The sequence below is a fragment of the Daphnia magna genome, linkage group LG4, assembly GCF_020631705.1.
Source record: "Daphnia magna isolate NIES linkage group LG4, ASM2063170v1.1, whole genome shotgun sequence".
Taxonomy (NCBI): Eukaryota; Metazoa; Arthropoda; class Branchiopoda; order Diplostraca; family Daphniidae; genus Daphnia; species Daphnia magna.
The window spans coordinates 10,219,490-10,243,191 of record NC_059185.1 but is presented as its reverse complement, the minus strand read 5'-3'; the positions used below and the strand labels follow the sequence as shown (position 1 = coordinate 10,243,191).

Here is a 23,702-nt window from a genome sequence, read left to right as displayed (position 1 = left end):
CATTTCATTTTTTTTGGGGCTCGTGATCCAGTCCGTCAGTTTAGGTTCATTTCTTTGTTTTTTAGCAGTATTTTGCGGATATTCATTGTGCATACGCTGGAAGATGGATCATGGTCCGTACCCAGTAGTAGAGATAGAACATCTTATTTGTATGAATATGGTTTTGTATAAATTGAATTAAATATTCCATTACTCATTTTATTAAGCCGTTTCCCACGTAGTTGATTTGTTATAATTAGGATCCACCTATTGCAAAATTTTGCAAATCAAAGAAAATCTTGGGGTAAGAGCTAATTAAGCATTAACAACGCATTTTCTACGCTAAATCAACGGTATTTAAGGCCAGATTGTGGAACTTGTTGTGTGCTCTTGTGGTTTGGAAGGTGTGAGCTTTCGATCGTGAGCGTCACTGTTCTTCTGGATTGGATCTTCCAAAGCCTATAGTAAAGCTTAAACCGTGTTCTAGAGGAGAACGTTGTCAGGTACATCAGATCGTATATTTTACCACGTCCATATTAAGTCAAAGGGCTGCAAGAATAGCAGAAGCTCCCAGGTATGCAGGTCGCAAAGGAGTGTTGTGCGCTTCCATGAAACTGCGGACGTCCCGAGGCCTAAGGCACAATTCGTCGTGACTGGTGACGTACTTCCAACTTCGCTAAGTGTGCGACCCGCAAGCATACAGATATCTAACGCAATAGGTTGTCGGAAGATGACACCTTTCCTGGGTTGAAAATGGGAAAGCCTATATTTTAGACCTTTAAAAGACACTAACAAAATTTACGACTTTCATATATTTGTATTTCATTTCCTGATAAGATGCCTATGACTTCTAGAATACAAAACAACAAATCACAAGAGCATTGGTAAAGGTCTACATCTTCAAAATCACAGTTGACTAGCCAAATAAAAGGAGAAGATGCTCAGTCTTCTGTAATAATATAGGCCATGGGAATTCAATGGGTTGTTTTTATACACTCCCAACCCCATAAGCATAAGTCGTAATGCTTGAAATATTACTCTCCTAACTCTTAAATCTTTTATGAATGAATATCATTTTCTAACATTTTGCTATTCGGCTCATCAATAGACAGTTTTGAAGCATTTTTCCCATTTCGAACTAAACCTTGCATTTTCAGTAAATCCATTATTGAGATGCAAAACTGACGCACTTCTTCTGATGTGTTAGAATTTGCAGCTATCGTATTCAATATTTCATCTCCTTCCTCTTCATACAACATCAAACAATAACGCTTTCCTGTTTAATAGAGATAGAGAAATCTTGCTTGTTTTGTTTAAAAAATTAAATATATAAAGATTACCGTTTTTGCTACAGACATGTAGAATCGCCCAAAGGGCCCAGAGCTGAACCTGTGGTGCTTCATAGCATAGAATCAAATGGAAGAAGGGTGAAAAGGATCGGTAAGCCACCATTTCACTTTCAGGACTACTCCATTCCAATACTACAATACCCTGTTTTTGGATCATCATCATTAAAAGGGTAAAAATTAGAGCAAAAAGGAAAATAGTTTAATAAAAATCTTATTTACCAATTCTTCAAGCATAACATGTCGTGGAATAGCTCGCGAAGTCCAAAATTCGACCCCACCGGAAGCCAAATGCGCTATGATGCCGGCTGCGAAATATGCAACGTCGATAAGCGGAGAGCGCAAAAGCCTACGAAGAGCCACTAGGAATGGATCCACAATCAAACGATGCCGTAACGTCTTGACTTCGGCGATATTATTAATCAAACCGAGGATCTTTGTGTTCAAATTAAACGTATCATAATTTGGATTATGTTGTTATTTATTTTTAAAACAAATTAGAAGAACTTCGCTAAATTGAGGAAGATCTAAAGATTACCTTAGTTTCGACAGTAGACTCACCAGGGAAAGCTTCGAGCACTTCAAGAAAAAGTTCCAAGCCTCCCTCTCGTAAAAATATCGAACATGTTTCGGGAGACTCATCTAACGGTGAAAAATATTAAAGGTTCAAATTCCACGGCGTTGAATAAAAAGTTAATAAGATCCCTACCGGTGAGATTCCACAAGGCTGAAAGTGTGAACTTGAGGGTGATATCAACCTGATTCGATTCCATCTTTGTTCTTACCATCTTTAGCAACTTGCGCATGTATTTCGGCGTTGAGCCAAGAACTGTGGTTTCTGAAGTAGAAATTTTCGCTGCCAGAATAGAGCATATCGCTACGCTCATACGACCCATTGATGAATCTTCAAAGATGCATAAGCAATCTAGAACCAACCGCGCACAGCGATAACGGTCGAATGTGACATCTTGTAGAATTCTGTCGCTGCATAACGTCAAAAGGGTATTCTTTTGCAACTTTTTGACGAATAACAAGAAAATCATTAGTTTCGACTAATGTACGACTCGTTTCATAAGATTAGTTACTTGCAAATGGTTGGGAAAATTTTCCATGGCAGCTAACGTAAAATGAACAACTTCTTTAAGAACGTGTGGATGAATTTTCTGGCCGACGTCACCTTTGGTTAAGTTGTACACACAAGCAGTAGCCGCCATTTGAATATGAAATTCTTCAGGATGAAGACGCATTGCTCGCAATACCAACTAAAAAAATATGAAAGAAAACTTTGGTAAAATAATAACACAATAGACTTAATGAGTTTCCATATAAAGTAACGTTTACCTCAATCACATCTACTCTCGGTTCGCAAAATTGTTGGGTTAGAGAAAATAGTTCATAGAGAGACCTCTGGGTGCACCTCACACGCTTTGGGTAGCGAATGAGTGATTCTAAGATTTGCTCTTCATTGGCCGATCCAGTGATCTGACAAGGAAAAAAAAGTAAACCTCCTGTTTTATTAATCAGGTTGTACCGATTATTTTTTTTTTTTACCATCAAAGACGTGGTATACGGGCAAATTTTTTCCACAAACATACTGTCATAGCAGGCCTCGCAATCCAGCAGACCAAGAAATGTCAATGATCGATGACACTGAATAAATTGGGCTAATGCGTCAATTTCCACGCGGTCGCATCCGGATATGTCTAGGTGCTCCAATTCGCATAGTGCTCCCGGTTCCAGAAGGAGCTCATTGATAGAGAGTGACAAGGGTGGTGTGATGTGATCAAGAAGGACGTAGACTTGTTGCTGGAAACGCGACGAAAAGTTCGAGTTCCTCGACACATCCAAGTGCCTTAATCGAGGTAGGTCCATTATAACTGGAATTGCGGCATCAGATATCTTCAGATTATGAAGAACAAGCGCTCGCAAACGATTACGGCACTTTCGCAATGGTGATATTTCTGAAACACGAGTTTCACTTAGGTCCAGACACTCCAAGTGACGCAAATCCTCAACTATAATCTCAAGGCCATGATTGTTAAATTCAGTATAGCTCACATTTAAAGTTCTCAAGTTCTTTAATCTGGACAACGAGACCATAGCAGCCATTTTTGAACTGTCCACAAAGGTACAGTCACTGACGGTCAAGCTTCGTAAATTATCTATTGTCCAATCACTCAGTGAGCTGATCAGATCACTGATAGTAACTTTCAACTGTGTTGCCTCTAAATCCACTATATGATGCTGTCTGAGGGTTTTCAAACCTCTACAGGTAAGATTCATGGCATTCGGCATGATAACTTTTTCCAACCTAGTATTATTACTATTGAATATGGATAATATTTCATCATTGATCTTTCTCTTTTGACCCAAGATGTTCAAGAGCTGCTCAGACAAGGTAGTGTGCAAATAGACATGCCCTTTTTTGAATGTAAGTGTTATTGCTTCCTCATCACCTTCAGCCTGAAATCAAATGAAGTTCAGGAAAGATTGATTTGCTATTCATTCAAATGTAATAAAATTAGTTCTCACCCAGCAAAAGGCTTCGATATTTTCTCCGATGTAATTTGCACAGACGTTCTGCAAGCTTATAGGTGAATCGTACATTTTTGTCAAATTTAGATGAACCGTGGCCCGTTACCGTTGAGAAATTTGACACAAATATGAGTTACGCACTTTAATCGACACTCAAACCTCCATGGCGGAAATCAATGGAATGGGTAAATTACAGGAATGCTGTTCTTAATTAACATACAAACGGATTGAAAAAACATTCAGTGATAATCAGGTATGACATGATCAATGTGTTATTACTTCTTTTCACTTGGCTAAAAAGGATCCAACAATCGTCTGCATCGAAACTTTATCCCTTTATCCTCCTAGCGATAACGGCGCACAATGTTTCGTACGAAAATTTAAAGTAAAACTAAAAAATGAATACAGCTGATTCTCATTTTTTTTTTACGTTGTAAAAAAGAAAAAAAAAAAAAACGAAAAACAGCTTGAGCATGTTCTGGCAAGCCCAAAACGTGCAATATGCTAGTCAATCCTGACATACCACTACATGAAGAAAGGTTTTTCAGTCGTGGTGGTTATGTCAAGTTGAAACATTATATTGTAAATATTCACCAATTTACCAATAGGACATATTAATGTGCTTTTTATCTTTAATTTAATAGGCGTTGTTGTTACCGGCTGGTTCATGTCGTTGATAGGACTATGCCCTTTTAGTCTATGATGAAGACAATCGTTCACCTTATGTAGGCAGCTATTTTAAGTTCATCTCGACTTGCAGATGTGTAAACTTTAATTATAAACAAAAGGTGGCAATCATCTTTAATTTATATAGTAGAGTGGTTACTGGTTGTTGTTACCGGAAAAGTTTGAAATTCAGTTATTTTCTTCAGAACGTCATTTTATGCAGAGAAAAAACTTTCACAGTTCGGCGTAAGAACTAGGTAACCAAAATGTTGGCCCCTCTAAGCTGCTCACATTACAAATATTAAATAACACTTGTACTTGTATTCTTTCCTATGAACCAAAGTGGTGATATGTGCTCTTTCTGTCGTAATAGTCGGGTTACGGATGCGCATCCGTCACATACGGCGAGTCGGCGACACATGGTCTCTTTCGTCAACGTGCAGAAAAACTAATGCTCTAGCATTCGTCGTTTGGCCTTAAGTTACCAAATAAGGAATGCTGGACTCACCGTGTTTGCAGCAAAAGATATGCCAATAACATAATTCTATTTATATTTTCTTTTTCATATATATTAGATATTTCATCTTCTTCACAAATGATTAAAATTCAACCAGGATGCTATATGTAAAATTTCTTTGGTTTCAAAATGCTGGGGGCCCATCAAAACGCTTAAACAAGAGAAAAGATCACTGACCGTGTATACCTGTTATTCTCAACGATTAAACGTCAACACACGACCGACAAACAAATTCATCGAGGGCTTTGTGTTCTATTTTTAATTGCAGAACGAATACTTTTCTATATTCACTCGGAATGCATATTTGCTATTCTCAGACTATATATCAAATCTAACGATTCAAATCTAAGCATATTAAAATTCCCCAATAAGACATAAGTTTTTACTTTATCTTTTACTATAAAAATGAAGTTTACAGCGTTGATTATTACGTAGACACTCATCGTATTCTCCAATAAAGAATATCACATTTTGGGATGAATAAACGCAGTATTTGACCAAACAAAATTTGATCCTATGATGGAATGTCGACTTAAACTCTTGTTACGATGGTTGGGATCGCAATCGTTCATGTTCAACCTGAAGATCACGTAAATTTGCCTCTAATATGACAACATCGTCGTAGCGATTCGCACGTCTGTTAAAAAAAAAATATATATATATAAGTTAAAGGAAAAAAATACGAACATTTACATACAAAATTTAAATTATAATTTTCAAAATAGTTTTGGAGGTTTGTCAATAGTACCTAGCTTGCTGAATGTAATTTTGCATTATTTCCATTTGCTGCAGCATAGGATCATCCGATTCGTTTACGTTTCTTATGTTGGTGGTTTCTACCCCCCAACCCCTATCCACTGAAACCTGTTCAAAAGATAATGTAACTAAATCTGTTTCTTGTTTGCGCAACTGTACACTGCACAAATATAGACAAACCAGTTTAAGGATAAAAATACTTACCGCTTCAAAGTCTCTATGACCATCGGCGTGTCGCCTTGTTTCCGTTTCTCGTTTTTCAAAAACGGCTTTTTTTTCCCGAGCTATCCGGTTTTCGATGGCTTGACTGAATGAAAAACACTGAATAATACTAACGTTCGATAAACCACGTACTTGGTCTTACCGTCTTTCGGCTTGTAACGTCATAAGTTGTTCATCTGTAGGTAAATTGGGTAGTCCAAGAAGATTTTCCTTCAGGAAATTTACGGCAGATAGACGAATTTTTAGTTGCAATGAAAGGGCAGTGCCTGTCGTTGGATTCTTTTCATCGTCAATACCCAACGACTGGATTTTTTTACTGGCGGGTCAACAATTTGTATAATGATAGTAATAAGTAAAGACAATAGAAAGATGGGATGGGATACCTATAACCGTCAACGTATTCGGCAATCTTGAGTAGCTTGAGACGACAATCTTGAGCATCTTTTAGGTTGTAAGTAGATTCACCTTGACTTGTAAATAATATAAAATTTGTTTTACAAGGTATTTGTCACATGCAGACTACTATCTCAGCTTAAAATAATAATTGAACACCAAGGACTCCGTCAGTGTACCACACAGCTCTTCCCCTATCACCATGGGCGAGCCATTCCAGAGTTCTCATTAAAATACACGAAAATTCACAGGGGTTTATAATCTAGGCTGAGGTAATATGTTTGCCTATAACCTTCAATAGAACATACCTAAAGGATTCGAGCATTTTCAAAAAAACCGGCATGAGCTCCATGCCTTTTTCCATGTACTTTCGCAATTCAGTATACAGTTCCGCTATAACAGTGTTCTGGCTTCGGCTGTCCATTTGCAATTCACGTCGTTCAAGAAGCTGAAAAATATATCACACAATTTGAAAAAAAAAGTTTGATTCTGAAACACATTTTCTTTTACTGACCTGTTTGCAATAAAAACAAACCCTAATATGACCCTCCCCGGTATCGGTATCGATTAGAGAAGTTAAAGAGGTGGTAGAGCCCGTCCGTTTAAGGGCATTGAAGGCAGCGTGAGTTAATCGCTTAGGGGGATTTGGTATTTTGTCTTTGCCGTCATCTAAAGCTGGAACATAGCTGGGATTCGTTAATTTCCCTAACAAATAAAACTTGGAACATTAGTAAGGAACATTAAAAAAGGATTGATATAATCCAATACGTACTCGCAAATGACAGCAAGAGAAATTGACTGCACTGGTGGCATTGAACAGTGCCACATACTCTGCAGTGATGTTTCCGCCGAAGGATGTTAAAGGACTTGGCACACTGCGGGCATAACTGTACATCTTCATCATTAACCCAAGTTACTACGCTCTGTTCATGTTCTCGTCTCTTGGTGGCCTCACTGGGTAAGCAGGATACAATTTTATCAAGTCTAATGATTAACTTATTTGTTTCTGCGGCGTAAAAATCCATGCGGTTGCTACGAAATTTACGAAAGTCCGACCAATGACTGCGTATTACACCTGCCATTCGTATGTCAGACATAAAAACCAAAAATTCAATATTCATAAAGTATGTTAAATTACCAAAATCCTGAGGGTCCCATTCAATATGTTCCTGCTTTTTCTGACTGCTAGGTTTACTATGAGCCTTTTCAAGAATTTCAAATGGGTTGTCAGACTTCAGGATCTTCTTAGCTTTCCCAAGAAAATCTGTGAACGCAAAAAATCATTGAAAATGACAGATATTTTTTGTATGTTGCATAAAAGTACACACTTATTCATTATGCTGCACTGATTGGTTTTTATACATTAAAACCACATAAATGTCACATATCTCAGAAGCCAAGCAATCAGAATGAAGTGACACATACATAACAAAGTTTCTGTTGCACATGTCTAACATGAATGAGTGTTGACTACGAACAGCTTTGTACCAGCCCACCTTTAAATGCCTGAAGAACATCCTTATCCTCTTCTGTATCATGAGCTTCTTCAAAATGAAGAAGTAATTTGTCATCTGTCACAAAATCTTCCATGCAAATAGGACAAATAAATCCTTCCCGAATTCCACTCGCGTTTTCTCCAGTGTGCGATTCTAAGCCAGTCGCCATTTTATTTGAATTTCTTCCTATTCCGGATAGTAAACAAGGAGAACCCAAACCGGATAGCACCACACCACAAATAGCTATCAGCTTGTATAACTTACAGCTTATCAAAGGTTTTTTTTCTTTTTCACTTCATTATAATGTGCGAAAGTTGTGGTCGTATTACGCCCTCCACTAGTTTCTCACGAAAAGCAGACTACTTTTAACTTACACTTGGAATTTAATCGATTAAAAAATTGGAAGTTAACCGATCTTTAGCTATGAACGAAAAGTAACAAAAGCCTGTAAACAAGTTTAAAAATTTGATTACAGTTTTGTTCAATTGAACAATAAAAAATTTTGTATCCAAAAATTATTTACAGCTTATAAATAAGCTACTTCTTGCTAGTCGGCTTGGATAAGAACAAAACTGACTCTGAGCTGCTTATAAAAAATCGCAGTTCACCATACAAAGTGCCAGGATTTTAAACGGCATACGAATGTAAAATTCCAATTCTGATTAGCCTAGAGAGAAGCAGCACTTCCAAAATTTTCATTCATGGTACTATCCACTAAGTCTAATAAATGTAAATGAATTATTATGAAGTATAATTATGACGAGGTCACGACTTTCAACACCGCTGTATTAGATTAGGGTGACGAATATTGCTAAACGACTTATTCAAACATGGAGTATTCAGAAATTAATATATCTATAACATTAATGGAATGCATGCTCGTTTTCCCTGTAGGACCACAATCAAACAGATTATAGTATTTTTAGAAAATCAGATTAATTAAACAGATAAAATGGCACAAATACTGTGGATGAAATTAAAACACAGGTGAAATGGCTAATCGAGAGATAGGTGATCCAAAAATCAATAATGCGTGAAATATAGAACGTAAAACTTTCAGCCATGTCTCCCAATCCTAAGTGGCTGGTATAGTTGAGAAATACTTTCTATAACGAAAACATGCAACCCATCTCACTATTTCTCTGACGAAAAAATGTATATAATAGATCATTTAGGGGGGTTATGTTGGCTATATACAAAAACCGGCCATCATGGGGAATTTCTTATTCTCAGGCCAGTGAAGTCTAACTTGTATACTTACGGAAGCGTACAACCACTAAGCTAAGAACCAGTAAGCCAATAATCCAACCAAGGCTTATTAAGATTCCGGCTGCCACGTCGAGATGTTCAACACCCCATCCTCGTGTGAAGATACACCGCAGAGATTCGACAGCATACGTCATCGGCATGCTATAGGCGATGTTTCGGAGATAGAACGGCATTCCTTCAATCGGCCAACAGACCCCACTGATAACTAAAGCCGGGAGAAAACTGGACATGGAAAGGCACAAAGCACTTATTTCATCTTCGCACATGGTGGCGATCAGCAAACCTGATTTCAAAAGTTTGGTGAAAATAAGTAATAGAATATAATGTTAAAGTAATCGATGTATACCAAAACACATTCCGACGAAACCTTGGAGAAAGGTAACAAGCACAGCTAAAGCCAAGTTCCCATGACAAGGAGTGTCAAAGACCAATAACATGATTAGGAAAACCAGTGCCGTCTGACCAATCATTACGGTAAACTGATTGACCAAATATCCCGTCAAAATTTCTACCATCTGCACGCCTGTGGAAGATTGATTAGAATCAAGATGTACAGGTAATCAGCACTATAATTCTTGTTTAATATTCATGACACATACCAGCCACTAAGCTACGGTCAAGAAGACCTTGTTTTCTTTCCGAGACGAAGACGCCAGCAGTTAATGACACTCCCATGAAATAAATAATCCTTAAGCAGAAAAAATTTTTATGAAATCCAATAACAAGTCGTAATGAGATAAAGTTAAAACTTACGAGATAATGAGGCCAGCAGCCATGAATTCGGTATACGGGGTGTCTTTTTTCCCATACATTGGGTCTTCGAACTGCAATGAAAAATAGAAACGATAACAAACAAATATTTTTGTCCAGTTTTTGAACGTTCAGTAACGTTTTTAAAGAGGACAATAGCGTACCACTATTGGGATGTAACCCGCTTCTGGCTCATGTCCGCACGCTACCATAAAATCTTTGAAGAAGTCTCCAAAACCTTCCAAAAGCCACTTTTCGATGAAGGCCTCAATTTGTTGATCTAAAAAGGCATGAAAATAGGCTTTCATTAATAGAACCATAACAATTTCTAAATAAGCATTAACTGACTTGTAGAGTCCATTCTGACGTTAATCCTACTGCGAATAATGTTTTGCAAATTCGCCGAATCCCCTTCAGATTGCCGAAGCTCAAATTCCTCCGTAAAGTTGTGTCCGAAATGTAAGAAACCCCAGACTTCATTGTCTTTTCCTGCTTGAAGGGCGTCTGTTACGTTATCGTACGGAATCTACAACAAAAAATACAACGAATGGATATTTCTCTTAGTTTTTAACCAACAAATCAATACAAGAAAATATCGCACCTGAACAATGTTGTCTTTTATGTATCGGAGATAGCGACAACTGAGCATAGAATATGCGCAATCCGTCGTGTAATTGCAAACACGGCCTAGACTCGCATCTACCTCTTCATTGACGATACCCATTTTCAATCCCTTCGGTTCGCGTCCAAGAGTCATATTAAAGATAGTAGCTTGAAATGCCGGTAGAAAGTAGAGAAAAACAAAGATCCTTCGCCACGATAATAATCAAAAATGTTTTAAAAACCTTGCATAACAAATTAAAATGACATTAAGGACTTTTAGTTGTATACCCGAGATTCCGAAACATCAACAAGTAATTCTTGTGAATTAGTCCGTAAAGACGGCGCGGGGAAGGTAGAGTCATTCTGAATGTACGACTTTTTCGTTTGGCAGCCGCCTTATTGTTTGCAGGGGTGCTGTCCGTTTGGCCGGCATAGGTTGTCACCGTAGGAATCGTACCAATGTTGGCAGTTACATTCTGCAACAGAGAAAAAATAACAAATAATTGAATTACTTACGATGAGAGACTGTCACCGATAAAACACGTAAATAACGAGCAGAGTAGGAAAGAAACAATTGTTTTACCACGTTGCAATTAGCTGAGGAAACTTGAGATAGATGGCTGTTCCTGAGATGCTGACAGTCAACGCCGATTTCAGATATGTCAGACTGACTTGTTCCTCGTTCAAAGGCCATATTGTCATGGCCTGAAGATGGTTGCTGTGGCCGAGCTACGTTGCGGCGCATACTACTGGAACTTACGGTGCGTTCCAAAAGTTCAGGTTCTTGTCGATCTTGATCGTTACCTTCGTCCTTCATGCAAAGCTTTAGGAATACAGCCTCTAAAGAGGAGAGATTGTAATTTGTTAGTAGATTTTCGGGCGACTCTTCCGCTAGCAAACGACCAGAACGCATCATTCCGATCTAGGAAACAAAAAGAGGTTTGTAACTGTTGTTAGATTCTTTTCTCTTTTCATTTGACAGTACCATATTAGCCTGACGAGCTTCCTCGATGTAGTGAGTGGTAACAATAATCGTTCTTGAATGGTCGACACTCTGGCTGATGAGATGATTCCAGATGCTGCAATGGGAGACAAATTATAGTTAAACAGATCCACATAAAATGTGCAATACATAATTTACTGAGCGAATGCCAGAAAAATGTTCTTTTTATGAATAGGCAATGGTTTCTTATTATATTGATACACTACGCTATTTAATCTACAATAGCTGCACAGTTTGGAAGGGTAAATCTATCAAGAACTGACAAAAGAAAACCAATTTTGAAATTACCTGTGCCTGAGGACTGGATCAACACCAACCGTTGGCTCATCCAAGATGAGCAATTCCGGTTCGTGAAAAATAGCAACTGCAAACGAAACACGTCGCTGTTGACCTCCACTCAACGTCATGACATAGCGATCGCCCGATGGCAGGTCTAATAATTTCACCAAAAATTCCACCTGAGCGTCGACAAAACTCATTTTCAGATTATAGATGCGTCCGAAATACTGAAGCGTCTCTTTGATCGTAAAGTGCCCGTATAAAGCCAATTCTTGCGGCATGTAACCGACTTTTGGGCCGGGAACTCCGCTATTAGGAGAGCCGGGTTCATTGCCAAGCACCAGGATTTCTCCGCTATTCAAGCTGCGACGACCCACTAGACAACTTAACAGAGTCGTTTTACCGCAACCACTGGCTCCCAGCAGTCCGTATCTGAAATGAACCAACATTCAAATTAAATTTGTTAATTGTTTCAATTTATGCTTTTTTCAAGTACTTACAAAAATTATTTTCAAAACTATGCATGTTATTTGAAAAATTCCTTACATTGATCCTTTTTTAACGCTCATGTTTAGTCCTTGAAGAACTGTAGCTCGACGACTTCCAACACCGTAGGATTTAACCGCATCACGGACCATAACTCCCAATTGAACGCAAGTGCCACCTGTGTCGACCATTTCCCTACCAGGTCGATGCGATGCAACAGACGACACCTTCGAATCGCCAATTTGCCTCATCATTGCCTTCAGAACAATTTCCGATCCTTAGGATGAAAGAAATTGTATTATAAAACAATAATTAGAGATGAACTTTCTGTTGCACTGGTTGCAGAATAAGACGGTCCAAGAGCTAACAATGCTTCTTTAGCAGCTAGATTACAAGTGACAATGCCATGTTAGTTTATGTGGGATCCGATGTAAAAAGAAAAATATCCAAGTATGCATGTCTTTCTATCGCCTTGACCGGCTTTTTATGACCAGGTCCTTTCCCTTTCTCATTGCTCCCCGTCTTTTCCCCCGCACAGGTTTTTTCTCGCTTTCAAACTTTTTTTTTCGAAAAATATTGCCGGATCAACGAGAAAAGGGAAATTCGATGGTGTACGGTGCAATTGCAAAAATGGATTTAGATGTTGCGGAATCCTTTGAAGAAATCGGGGAAACGACAACATCCTTAACCATCGGTTTCTTCATCATTCGCTGGCCTAAAAGAGAACAAAAAGAAAAACGTGTTAGTAATCTTGAACGCGGAACCATCCATAAAGGACTGAACGCCTACATTGGTGGACGTGATTTTTGGATTTGTAAGAGAATTCACATTGATATTCTTTGCTTACCCTCGTTTATTCGAAAGTAATGGAACCGTTTGATTGATAGTCTTAACTTTTTATTGCACAATCATCCAAAAGGAACAATACGAACAAGTACGGTCACGATGTGCGTCTTGCTCATTGAGAAGGGTAAGCAACAGCAAAAAAAACGTGCAATCTCCGTCGTGTACTGATCTATTTTCCCATTTAAGAAACTAGTTTTCTGTTCTGCTTTTGGTTACGGTTGTTGGCCCGTCTAACCCGAATTAGTATATTTAGTTCATAAGAAACTTATGTAGTCGGTGATGGAAAGTAACCTAACTAGAAAAAGGGATTTCAAAAACACTTTCTTCTTGAGTTGACGTGGCATTGACCATGTCTCGTGAACCCGTTAAACAGGTATTGAACTATTGAATGCAAGCCACTCCTCCACGATTTGGTGAGCACTTTCTATGTTTGATATTCGCTTACCAGATGTTACAGTAAAAGATAATCCCAAACACCTTATTCAACGGTACATTGTCCCATTTAACCATTACAACGTAATATACACTTTCTTTAATCCAATAATATTCCATTAATCTATCGTGGACTATGGGAGCATGTTCTATGGGAGTCTCAACATCCTGGCTTTGAAGCCGGCTACACGATATTTTTAATTATCAAGCTCTAGCCATGTAAAAGATCAATCCTGCACGTTTTGGTAAAAGAAACTTTTCGTCGTGTTTGTGAGATTTTTAAACGAGATCTCCTCTTTCCCGACTTACTTGCTTTCAGTTAACTTATATAAGTTTTTGATGGCCTTTTTTCATTTTGAAAACAATGTGTGGTAACCAGTTACCGGATCCCACCACGATTATCTGTTAAAATGTCCGATTTTCAAAAGCAAACTTTCCCTCTCCATTCATAGACTGTAACCGGACATGCACTCTTACGAAAGAATTCTACGTCACCACCACGATTGCTTATTTTAACGGTTTAGCAAGGATTTCTCGGAGGAACAGTTTCGCGATTACTTATCAGCATCGCTGTCTGACAAACGAACACATTTTTAAAAGGTATAATGTGTTTTTACTTTGTTTTCGAATAAAAAATTTTGTTTTCAGCGTGATTTTTTCGTCCTTTAGGGACACAAGATAAACGTACTACTGAACCCCGTATTGGTTTTTAGTACAACAATATTTTTCCTCGCAGTATTCATCAAAGCATTTTTTATTTGCAAGATTATGTCAGCGACGAAAAATGTGCTTTCCGAAAATCGTTAGTTATTCCCTTCTCATATCCTTACGACAAAGCACTGAAAAAATAATGAAAAATGGGAACTGATTTTCCCCTTACCTCTAGTATAGGATTTCACGGGAAGAGCGTGACATAAAAGAAATTCGTTTTAATTTCCTTCATCAACTTTGTCATCACCTAAGTTCTCCAAACTCCAGTTCACTTTCACGTGGGCAAGAATTCCATTTTATCGGATGGTATCTTCTGAATCGAAAAATAGTACCGATAAAAAAAGAAAACATATATTTTAGAGAGTACCCTTCAAAGCTTTTCGTTGGTGTTTGCAATAAATCTTACTACAGTGATCATGTCGTACCTCCATTGAACTTTCAGCACTTGTTTAAAAAACAAACAAAGAACATATAGCGATCGCCAATAAATACAGGGCATATTGCATATTGACGAAAAATAAATAAAGAAATAATAAATAAAAGACAATTGATGACCATGGATTACAACCAAGGACTTCAATAAATTCCAAAGACCTCTTGATACCTTGATTACAACAATGACTCTTTGATTGCACACACGTGGCACCGAAATTATTGAAGGGATAAAAGTTTAGCTTTTCCATGCTGTTGAGTTTAAACACGTATGAGGTGTTATTTTCAAAAATTCTGTCTCATAGAGAAAACTGTTTATGAGGGTATTCAGATTGCTCAAATTAGGTAGCCAAATTTTCTAGCCATGAGCTGAAACGAAAACTTACATTTAACACACTTCGAAGCAAAACGTGGGAAGTTCATTGTACAGTCGATGTTCCGATGGAAAGTTGATAGAGGACAAATCTGAAAACAAATGACTCGCGTTAAGGTTACAGAAACGAATCAAAGCTACGCGGAGAATGAAATACTTTACGCGGAACGTTTGACAGTTACGACTTGCTAGGTTAGTCGACTGCTTCAAATTCCAAATTCGATGATTTTTGCTTATCTATTATCTACTTTCACCGTTTCTATTTAGTAATATTTCAAATAAAGAAGCTTCCAACGTTTATGGTTCACAAAGAAAGGGGTAGTATTCTACTTGAAAATAATAACACAAACTATGGACAACGAGTTTCTAATGGAAGCTTCTCTTGTGGAAGTCGTTGATAAAGAGTGGGTGAAAGATTCCTTACCAACCGATGATATCGCTGTTTCTGCTATCGAACTACCCGACCCAGACCCGGATGATTTGAACACGGAAAATTCTCTTAAAGCAGTTGAAAAGAAGTGGGCTGATCTTGCTCTTAATCGAATCACTACCCAATAACATGTAAACTACTTTCTTAAAGCGGTTTTTACCAACAATTATTGACTAATGACTTCTATTACTCAGACAAGAAAAATGGAATTCCCTTCTCTAGGTGAAAGATGCAGCATGGCAATGTGCCAACAGTTGGATCTTCTTCCTATTCGCTGTTCCTACTGTCAAAAACACTTTTGCAAAGCACATTTTCAACCTTTTGATCATTCTTGCTCATCCTACCATGATTTATCATCTAAATTGTTGGAAACACCCTCTCCAGAAATGCATATCTGTTCTCTTTCCAACTGTTCTGCAAAAGAATTGATCTGCATGTCATGTTCTTTCTGTGATTTACACTTTTGCCTTCAACACCGTCATCAAGTTGACCACCAGTGCTCAAAGCTAGAAAAACCTGTGGAAAAGATGGTGCAGACAGCTGAATTGGTAAAGCAAATCCAGTTAAAGAACATGGGAAAAAAAACTTGTCGCGGAGTGAAATCAGAAAAACTTGCAGCTAAAGTACAATTAATGAAACTCAAACAAAACTCTACAGGTGTGAATGAACTTCCAGCTGAGGAGAGAGTATATTTCTCAGTTCAAACAACATTGCAAGTTCAAGTGTCTGTATTTGTTTCAAAATTTTGGTCTATGGGGAAATGTATTGATTATATTGCATCTGCAAGTAAAACTGCCAACTTTAATAATATTGCAGGAAAACCTCACCTCAATTTGTTTTCTCCAGCTGGCGATTGTCTGTCAGAAAATAAAGATGTCACCATTGCAGAACTGATCGACGAAGAAGCACTTTTCAACGGGCAAACAGTTGTCATGAAATATGTTGATCAATAAACTCTTCAAAACATCAAGCATTTTTCCTACTAGCGTATTAATACCGTTACATATAATTTATTAATACTCATTGTATTTAAAATTGCGTAAAACGGATGATCCTCCCAAGTGAAACAATTAAAAGAACTCGCACTAATCTGGTCAGCTACCAAAAGTAAGGTAGTCATGAGTTGATATGAACTAGTATGACAGGTGATGAAAACAATCATAACACGCGCTGTGAATAGGTGGAAAAAACTGCAAAAGAAAAATTTAAAATCAAATTCACAACTATGAAGTCATGGCAGAACTAGAAACAACACTAGAAAATCCCTCGATCTTTCTACTCTCTAAAACCAGTCCATAAAAGTGCGTAAATGTCACTAGAAAAACAGGTACAAGGCATAAGGAAGTTGGTCATAGCCAATACAAATTAAACGCAAACAATGAAAATAAAACGGTCCATCCAGAAAATCACAAGCAGATCTAAAAATATAGCAAAAGTAACATCGCATTTGGCACACACACAAATTAAAAAGAAAAATGAAAGTCGGCGCAATTAACCTGTGTGCTTGCGAATACGTACAACCGCTAAGCTCAGAGCCAACATTACACAAATCCATCCAGTGCTGATCAAAATGCCATAATAAACATCGGGCAATTCAGCTCCCCATCCTCTCGCAAAGACTGACCTCAAAGCTTCGATGGCGTACGTTTGCGGCAGAGCGTAGGAAAAGTGACGTAGGTAAGGCGACATACCCTCAATTGGCCAAATAATTCCACTGAGAAGTAGAGTCGGATAAAAGCTGCCCAACGAAAGATGAATAGCGCTGATTTCACTATCGCACAAACTCGACACTAACAAACCTGAAACGCAAAAGAATAATTTTTTCATACAAACCACTAAAATAAGAAGCACGTCATGATTTACCAAAAGACATCCCGCAAAGACCTTGAAGAAGAGTAATGAACACAGCCAGAGCTAAATTGCCCTGGCACGGAATATTGAAAACAGCCAACATGCACAGGAAAACGAGCGCCGTCTGACCGAGCAAAACCGTAAACTGGTTAACCAAATGAGCCAGCAGAATTTCAGTCATCTGAACCCCTGTAAAAATCAGATAGTCATCAAACGGACGGGGGAAAAAATATTCTAGATATTCATACCAGCCACTAAACTTCGATCTAAAAGACCTTCCTTTCGTTCACTGATGAAGACGCCAGCAGTTAACGCCACAGCAATAAAATATACAATTCTTAGGGAGAAAAAAATATAATTTTAAAACCATAAAACAAGGTAAGAACAGCTAGCAATTTACGTCAATATCATGCCAGGAGCCATGAACTCTGTGTAAGTGGAGTCTTTCTTGCCATAAACAGGATCGAGGAACTACAAGTTAAAAACACAAGTTTAGCGAAACTGATAGACCACGTAGCCTTGTTTTTCCCCCTCTGTCAAACAAAAGTTGGAGCAATTCATTACCGTGACAGGGATATTGCCAGCAGTTGGCTCGTACGCACAAGCCTTCAAAATATCGTTTGTGAAATCTTCAAAAGCTTCGTTCAGCCGGCGTTGTAGAATAATCGAAATCTGTTGGTCTGAAGTGAATAAGAAGCTTGACGTAAATGCACATGTCTGGAAAAAAAATAAACATTTCAATACTCACTGGAGAAATCCATAGTAACTCCGATTTGACTAGCGATAATTGTTTCGTTACTCGCCGCACTGCCGTCCGCCTGGCGAACCATCAATTCATCCGTAAAATTCCGGCCAAAGTGAACTACACCCCACACTTCCCCCCTTTTCGTGGCTTCTATAGCGTCTGGTAAACTTTGATAAGGAACCTACGATAGAGCACATTGAACGTTACCCCCAAAAAACAAGATTTGAAAAACAAAATCTTGAACCTGGATTATTGTTTCGTTGTCAATAAAGCGCAGATAGCGACAGCTGTACATGAAATACGAACAATCTGTTGTATAGTTGCAAACACGGCCTTCACTTGGATCCAGTTCATCGTTAACAATGGCCATCTTCAGAAATGTCGGATCCTTTCCGATAGCCAGACAAAAGATGGTTGCTTGAAGAGCAGGTAACAGAAAAACGAACAAAAACATCCTAAAATGTACGGGGATAAGAACAGACCTTAGGTCATTGCGCTTTCAAACTTTGAAAAATCTTTGAAATATTCTTTACCCAATATTTCGAAATGTCTGCATGAAATTCTTGTGGATGAGCGCCGCGCTGCGATGAGGAGACGGTATGGCCATTTTGAAAGTACGACTACGTCTAGTTCCCTGGCCAGCACCACCACCGTAATTGCTTAACTGCATGAATGTTATTATCCGTTCGACTTGCGTTATTTCCAGCGAGTTGAACATCAAATAGCCCTTCCATTTGAAATGACGTAGCGGCTCTTTCACGTTTGCTGTGGTGGGAAGAGTTCTGAATGGCACCAACATTCATCTGCTGGAGCTGATTAGCGCGTTTCTTGTTACACCCCCGCAGGTTGTTGTCCCCATACCGGTTGAAATTCAAGCAGACGACACCACCTTCTTCCGTCGGTAATGTCGATTTTGAGCTTGGCTAAATATCGAAAACATAATTTTCGAATCATCTATCAGCTCAAGTACGCAATAGTTTAGCCCATAAAAATACAGCGTGCCAAAAAAAATCACTCATTACGTAATCCATTACTTACAGCATTGTAATTCGCTAACGATCCGGGATGGCTTTTAATGTTATCCAGACTTTCAACGTCCAGTGGAACTATGTCAAACTGACTGGCATTGAAAGCCAAATTGTCAAGACCTCCACTATGAGGTTTACGAGATGCTGCGAAATTATTATCTTTGGGAGTCTTTGATGTCAGCCCACCATCGTCCTTGTCTTTCATACAAAGCTTAAGAAATACATCTTCAAGTGAAGGAAGTCGGTAATCCTTCAACAGATTTTCTGGCGATTCTTCGGCCAATAACCGTCCAGAACGCATCATCCCAATCTACAGGAACATGAAAAAAAAAAATATCACTAGAGAAAAACAATGGGCGTTGCTAGGAAACAATAACTCGCAATAAACAAGAAGAAAAGACGAGCTCCCAAATTGGAAAGCGATGCTTATGCGGTTCAGTTCGCCAAGGCTAAAACAATCGCATTATTACGATGTACCGCATTTAGGGCAAACATTAGCCAAGGTTACGTCTAATAAATCATTGCACTACCACTAAATGGAAAACCATTAAATAATACATCGCCAAGGGAACAGATGACTGCCAAGGACACATAAAAAAGCATGTCGGATTGAATGTACGACTGCATGCGATGTGCGCAACTGTAGCTGTAACACAGGACGATGACTTGGAAAAAACAGTTGCGGTACTTAGAAAATTAATTAATTGCTGTTATTCCAGAATCTTACCGTATCGGCTTGACGTGCTTCTTCGATGTAGTGCGTGGTAATTATCACCGTTCTTCCATGATCATCGCTCTGACGAACAAGGTGATTCCAAATGCTATACCATCACATTTACGAGAATCGTCCAATACAAATAAAATACAAAATTCACATTTAAATCAATGGATAAAACAAAATGTTTTTAAACGTACCTGTGTCGGAGTAATGGATCAACGCCAACTGTTGGTTCGTCCAAAATTAGCAGTTCGGGCTCGTGAAACAAAGCAACTGCGAACGAAACGCGTCGCTGCTGGCCACCGCTCAGCGTCTTGACGTAACGATGGCTAGGAGGTAGGTCCAGTAACTTGGATAAGAATTCCAACTGGGCATCGACGAAATCCGCTCGCAATTTGTAGATACGGCCAAAATACTGAAGTGTTTCTTTAATGCTAAATTCGCCATAAAGTGCCAACTCTTGTGGCATGTAGCCCACCCGCGGACCTGGAATTCCGCTTTCCGGCGTGCCCGGTGGTCCGCCCAACACCAGCACTTCTCCGCTGTCAAAGCTTCGCCGGCCAACGATACAGCTCAATAATGTCGTTTTTCCGCAACCACTTGCTCCTAGTAGGCCATAGCTAAACGAGAGAAACAAAACAAACAAACATAACATTTAATTCCTTTAAGTGAACATAAAATAGGGGATCTTACATTGTTCCTCTCTTGACGTTCATGTCGAGCCCTTCGAGTACGGTAGACCTGCGGCTGCCAACGCCATAGGATTTAATCGCGTTACGGACGACAACACCCTGACTGGATGAAACGGTGGGTATCTCAACGCCGGCCTTCATTTCTTTAAAAACACGATCAAATGACGTAAGTTAAAATACAAAGTTAGATTCGATTTTTAAAAAAATGTTGTGATTTAAGATCGACTAGGTGACAAGTTTCGACCAAGTGTCTGTAATGATGCGACTTGGTCAACTGCTAAAATAAGAGTGACAGGTAGGCGTAAATTAGGTCTAATCTTAGGTGAGCTTTGCATGAAGTGGGTGGTAATATTAGGTAAAAAGAACTATGGAAAATGGTTCACCTAGCCTCTAAACTATCGCCTTGACCTGAAAGCTTAACTTTGTCCTTAGTTGTTGCCTAATGTTTTGTCTTGATGATTTTCTAACCCCCCTCCCCACCTTTCTCCTCCTTTTCACTGGACATTTTCCCAGTATGGACTTGTTTAGAAAGAAGCCTCAAACTGATGTTTTGATCTACGTTTAAATGGCAATGATTGACGAGAAGTTACGTGTCAACGAAATCAACGATAATTACTTCAAAATTTAATTTCTTTTTAATAAACTTTGGCAGCCATTCAGTTGGCTGCGGCATTTCTAAAGGGCGTGGGATGGGCTATGAACCTTTACCTGGGGTAAGGGTCGGACGAAACGGAATCGCTCCCACACTCCAACGAAATCACCGAGAGACGCCCGCAATTTAGGTAGAAAAACACATTTTTGTGACGTAACACTTCAGCTGATTTTTTAAAACTTCAATTACGAAAATGCGTCACAGCACTGAGACAAAAACACTGCGTTTCCCTGTGTGTGTGTGTATACACGCTAATAATGGAAACTCTTGTTTTATGGCTTTGCATATTATTACCAAGACTTGCAAAAAAACAAAAGCTACTTGCTGTCTCATATCAGAGTGGCTTACACCGGGCCAGAAAAATATAATTACGAAAGGCACGGCTTGATTACGCCATACCGTGTCCGATTTCCATTCGGTCGGTTTATGTTTGCCATTTTTTGCTTGTTTAATACCGTTTGAAAAAAAACAGCAATCGTCATGCAACGACAAGGCAACCCACACACATAAAATAAGAGCAAATAAACTTTAACTCGTGTCTGTTAGCTGTCCTTGTGTCGATCCCGTTCATCAAACTAAAAGAAACGGTCATTACAGCCCCGAATGTGCACATATTTCACCGACATTAAGGCAATTGATACGTGAAACGAGCTCGAAAAGAACCGTAAAGCAAACCTAGTTTTAGATTGAGTACAATGCCTCGTCAGCTGCGTTAATGTCGCCTTTATCGCTGTCTAACCATCGAGGCCGTTAGCTTTTGCATAAGACTCGTTAGACTTAATATTCCAGACTGATTTGCTTTTCAAGAAAAATGTTGTTTACAAAAAAAAAAAAAGAAAAGAAAGTCACCTATTTTTAACAGGCAAATGAAATTGTCGATTTCATATGCAAAATAATAAAGCCCTAATGGAAAATTGAGAGAAATTCCCCTATCTGCATGGATGAGGCAAATGGCCTTTTTGGAAGGGAAAGTGAAAAGATGTTGATGTTATTCGCGGTCACGTGCGAAACCTGTATGCACTTGGCAGCTTTCTCAGTTTGTGTTACGTCAAAGTTTTCCAGTTACACAGCACCGCAGTCCAGCTGCCGTCACGAATAGAGAAACTTGGCAATTATTATTATTATTTTTTTGCATACGTGTGTCATGTGAACGCGAAATTTTTGCCCGCACTATATTACACATCGGTTATTCTATTCTTTCTTTCGTCATCCATTCTTTGCTTGCACCAAAACAAAACGAGATTTCAATTGTCCAAGCAAGTGGTCGTAAAAGGACAGGAGTGATGAATCACCATATCGTTGTACTATTTTATTAGTAAAAATCATTTGGGAAATGTGCCTTTTTTAAAACGTATACACTTGCTCCGATCAAGTAATAAATTAACATAATGAATGTTGTTTTTTCAGAGGCAATTAGTTTGTTTATCTGATGAGTGTTTAGTCAAAGTTCTTTTTTTTTTCATTGACAAACATTTGTGAATGATAAATTAGCTTGGCTGATTAGTTAATAATCTCGTTTCAGTGAGTTGAATGGCATTTCTAAACAGGTGGGGAATTTCGTGAAAGTAGCTGCTTGATAACGGCGTAATCAATTATGCGAATTGGCAGCAGTCTTTTTACTCGTTAACTTGCTTCAGATTAACCAGAAAAACAAGTTCCTCCTCTTTTTTTTGTTTTTCTAACAACAGTTCCACAACCCAGTTCCGTTTTTACTGGCACAACAAAACACCTGGATATTTTTGGAACCAAATAAAGAAAAGAAGGACGTGAAAACAACTCTTCGTCCTTCACAAACGTAAAAAAAAAAAAGCGGAAAATAAAAATCCTAGCGGGTAGTCAACGGTGCAAGTGTACCAAATAGAGTATTATTATATACATCGTTGATAAAAACTAGGTAGTGGGAACGCCTGAAGACATTCGAATGACTCCTAGTCGGCTGTATAGACCACCATCATCATAGATTTCCTTTTTGTGCCTTTTTTTTTTTTTCAAGATCCGGTTTCTCGTGGAGAAAACTCGTAATTTCAAGACAAACAAAAAACACTACCCTCATCTACAAAAAGAAACGAAACCATGTCCTTGCTCGGTCCTAACGTGTTGTTGCTTTTGATTTTCCCAAACGACAAGCTTCGATTTTGACGAGACACCAACGAGAAATCGCTAAGCAGGAAACCAGAAAGTTCGCTCACTTTCCGATCAGGCCCTCCACCGAACGCGTAGTTTCACGTTGACGCATAACGAAGAGAGCGGACCAACAAACATTAAAAATGATCACTTAAAAAAGGCCCCCCCCCGAAACAAACAAAACTCTCTCCTAATGGAATTTTCACTCAAAAAAGGCCTGATGCGTAGAACGCATCCGTACGTTCTTCCCGCTTCGTATGCACATGTTTTGAATACATTCAAAACATTACACAACAAGAACATTTCATTCCATTTAAGGCTGAACGCGGCCTTGACGGTCACGCTTTCGCCGGCCGAGATATCCTTTA

At 38.7% G+C, this 23,702-nt stretch overlaps 5 protein-coding genes and 2 long non-coding RNA genes across 11 annotated transcripts; 3 read left to right on the top strand and 4 right to left on the bottom strand.

The window, feature by feature from the left end:
* The first annotated feature begins 141 nt into the window (after positions 1 to 141).
* LOC116922083 lies at positions 142 to 1,794 on the top strand. Of its 2 annotated transcripts, none has more exons than XR_006645047.1 (4): positions 142 to 283; positions 347 to 482; positions 1,334 to 1,498; positions 1,560 to 1,794. It is a non-coding gene; the product is annotated as an uncharacterized LOC116922083 (long non-coding RNA). The 2 variants fall into 2 exon arrangements; XR_004393837.2 differs by having other exon boundaries at positions 143 to 283; positions 342 to 482.
* On the bottom strand, positions 777 to 4,173 carry LOC116922046 (protein zyg-11 homolog B). The gene is made up of 9 exons (XM_032928446.2): positions 3,858 to 4,173; positions 2,877 to 3,788; positions 2,667 to 2,807; positions 2,411 to 2,587; positions 2,035 to 2,341; positions 1,864 to 1,967; positions 1,548 to 1,760; positions 1,320 to 1,470; positions 777 to 1,255 (listed from the first exon to the last, which is right to left on the bottom strand). The coding sequence occupies exons 1-9, from the start codon at positions 3,930 to 3,932 to the stop codon at positions 1,038 to 1,040; spliced, it is 2,298 nt and encodes a 765-aa protein (XP_032784337.2). The 5' UTR covers positions 3,933 to 4,173; the 3' UTR covers positions 777 to 1,037.
* A 135-nt stretch (positions 4,174 to 4,308) lies between these two features.
* On the top strand, positions 4,309 to 5,449 carry LOC116922081. 2 transcript variants are annotated; one of them, XR_006645051.1, is made up of 2 exons: positions 4,309 to 4,783; positions 4,900 to 5,449. It is a non-coding gene; the product is annotated as an uncharacterized LOC116922081 (long non-coding RNA). The 2 variants fall into 2 exon arrangements; XR_006645050.1 differs by having other exon boundaries at positions 4,870 to 5,449.
* Positions 5,208 to 8,322, bottom strand: LOC116922054 (rabenosyn-5). 2 transcript variants are annotated; one of them, XM_032928467.2, is made up of 11 exons: positions 8,175 to 8,322; positions 7,911 to 8,096; positions 7,553 to 7,678; positions 7,187 to 7,489; positions 6,929 to 7,119; positions 6,723 to 6,862; positions 6,405 to 6,491; positions 6,164 to 6,337; positions 6,004 to 6,106; positions 5,792 to 5,907; positions 5,208 to 5,680 (listed from the first exon to the last, which is right to left on the bottom strand). In XM_032928467.2, the coding sequence occupies exons 2-11, from the start codon at positions 8,077 to 8,079 to the stop codon at positions 5,587 to 5,589; spliced, it is 1,503 nt and encodes a 500-aa protein (XP_032784358.2). In that variant the 5' UTR covers positions 8,080 to 8,096; positions 8,175 to 8,322; the 3' UTR covers positions 5,208 to 5,586. The 2 variants fall into 2 exon arrangements, with proteins under 2 accessions (XP_032784358.2, XP_032784357.2); XM_032928466.2 differs by having other exon boundaries at positions 7,911 to 8,317.
* Positions 8,323 to 8,679: 357 nt separating this feature from the next.
* Positions 8,680 to 15,191, bottom strand: LOC116922044 (ABC transporter G family member 20). 2 transcript variants are annotated; one of them, XM_045172002.1, is made up of 16 exons: positions 15,108 to 15,191; positions 14,894 to 15,032; positions 14,715 to 14,733; positions 14,459 to 14,602; positions 12,361 to 13,015; positions 11,824 to 12,246; positions 11,518 to 11,611; positions 11,116 to 11,454; positions 10,821 to 11,008; positions 10,531 to 10,738; positions 10,278 to 10,455; positions 10,094 to 10,209; positions 9,933 to 10,003; positions 9,779 to 9,867; positions 9,526 to 9,702; positions 8,680 to 9,462 (listed from the first exon to the last, which is right to left on the bottom strand). In XM_045172002.1, the coding sequence occupies exons 5-16, from the start codon at positions 12,552 to 12,554 to the stop codon at positions 9,155 to 9,157; spliced, it is 2,385 nt and encodes a 794-aa protein (XP_045027937.1). In that variant the 5' UTR covers positions 12,555 to 13,015; positions 14,459 to 14,602; positions 14,715 to 14,733; positions 14,894 to 15,032; positions 15,108 to 15,191; the 3' UTR covers positions 8,680 to 9,154. The 2 variants fall into 2 exon arrangements, with proteins under 2 accessions (XP_045027937.1, XP_032784335.2); XM_032928444.2 differs by lacking the exons at positions 14,715 to 14,733; positions 14,894 to 15,032; positions 15,108 to 15,191 and having other exon boundaries at positions 14,459 to 14,614.
* A 79-nt stretch (positions 15,192 to 15,270) lies between these two features.
* LOC116922065 (AN1-type zinc finger protein 1) lies at positions 15,271 to 16,494 on the top strand. The gene is made up of 4 exons (XM_045172003.1): positions 15,271 to 15,286; positions 15,362 to 15,412; positions 15,486 to 15,655; positions 15,719 to 16,494. Exon 4 carries the CDS (start codon positions 15,728 to 15,730, stop codon positions 16,475 to 16,477), a length of 750 nt encoding a protein of 249 aa, XP_045027938.1. The 5' UTR covers positions 15,271 to 15,286; positions 15,362 to 15,412; positions 15,486 to 15,655; positions 15,719 to 15,727; the 3' UTR covers positions 16,478 to 16,494.
* A 36-nt stretch (positions 16,495 to 16,530) lies between these two features.
* Positions 16,531 to 21,000, bottom strand: LOC116922042 (ABC transporter G family member 20). Its single transcript, XM_045172001.1, is given in 13 exon segments — positions 16,531 to 17,323; positions 17,388 to 17,564; positions 17,624 to 17,712; positions 17,776 to 17,846; positions 17,940 to 18,055; positions 18,124 to 18,301; positions 18,365 to 18,575; positions 18,654 to 18,781; positions 18,783 to 19,043; positions 19,159 to 19,458; positions 19,876 to 19,969; positions 20,064 to 20,486; positions 20,560 to 21,000. Coding segments are annotated over 13 exon segments (2,496 nt in total). The 5' UTR covers positions 20,700 to 21,000; the 3' UTR covers positions 16,531 to 17,015.
* Between the last annotated feature and the right edge of the window lie 2,702 nt (positions 21,001 to 23,702).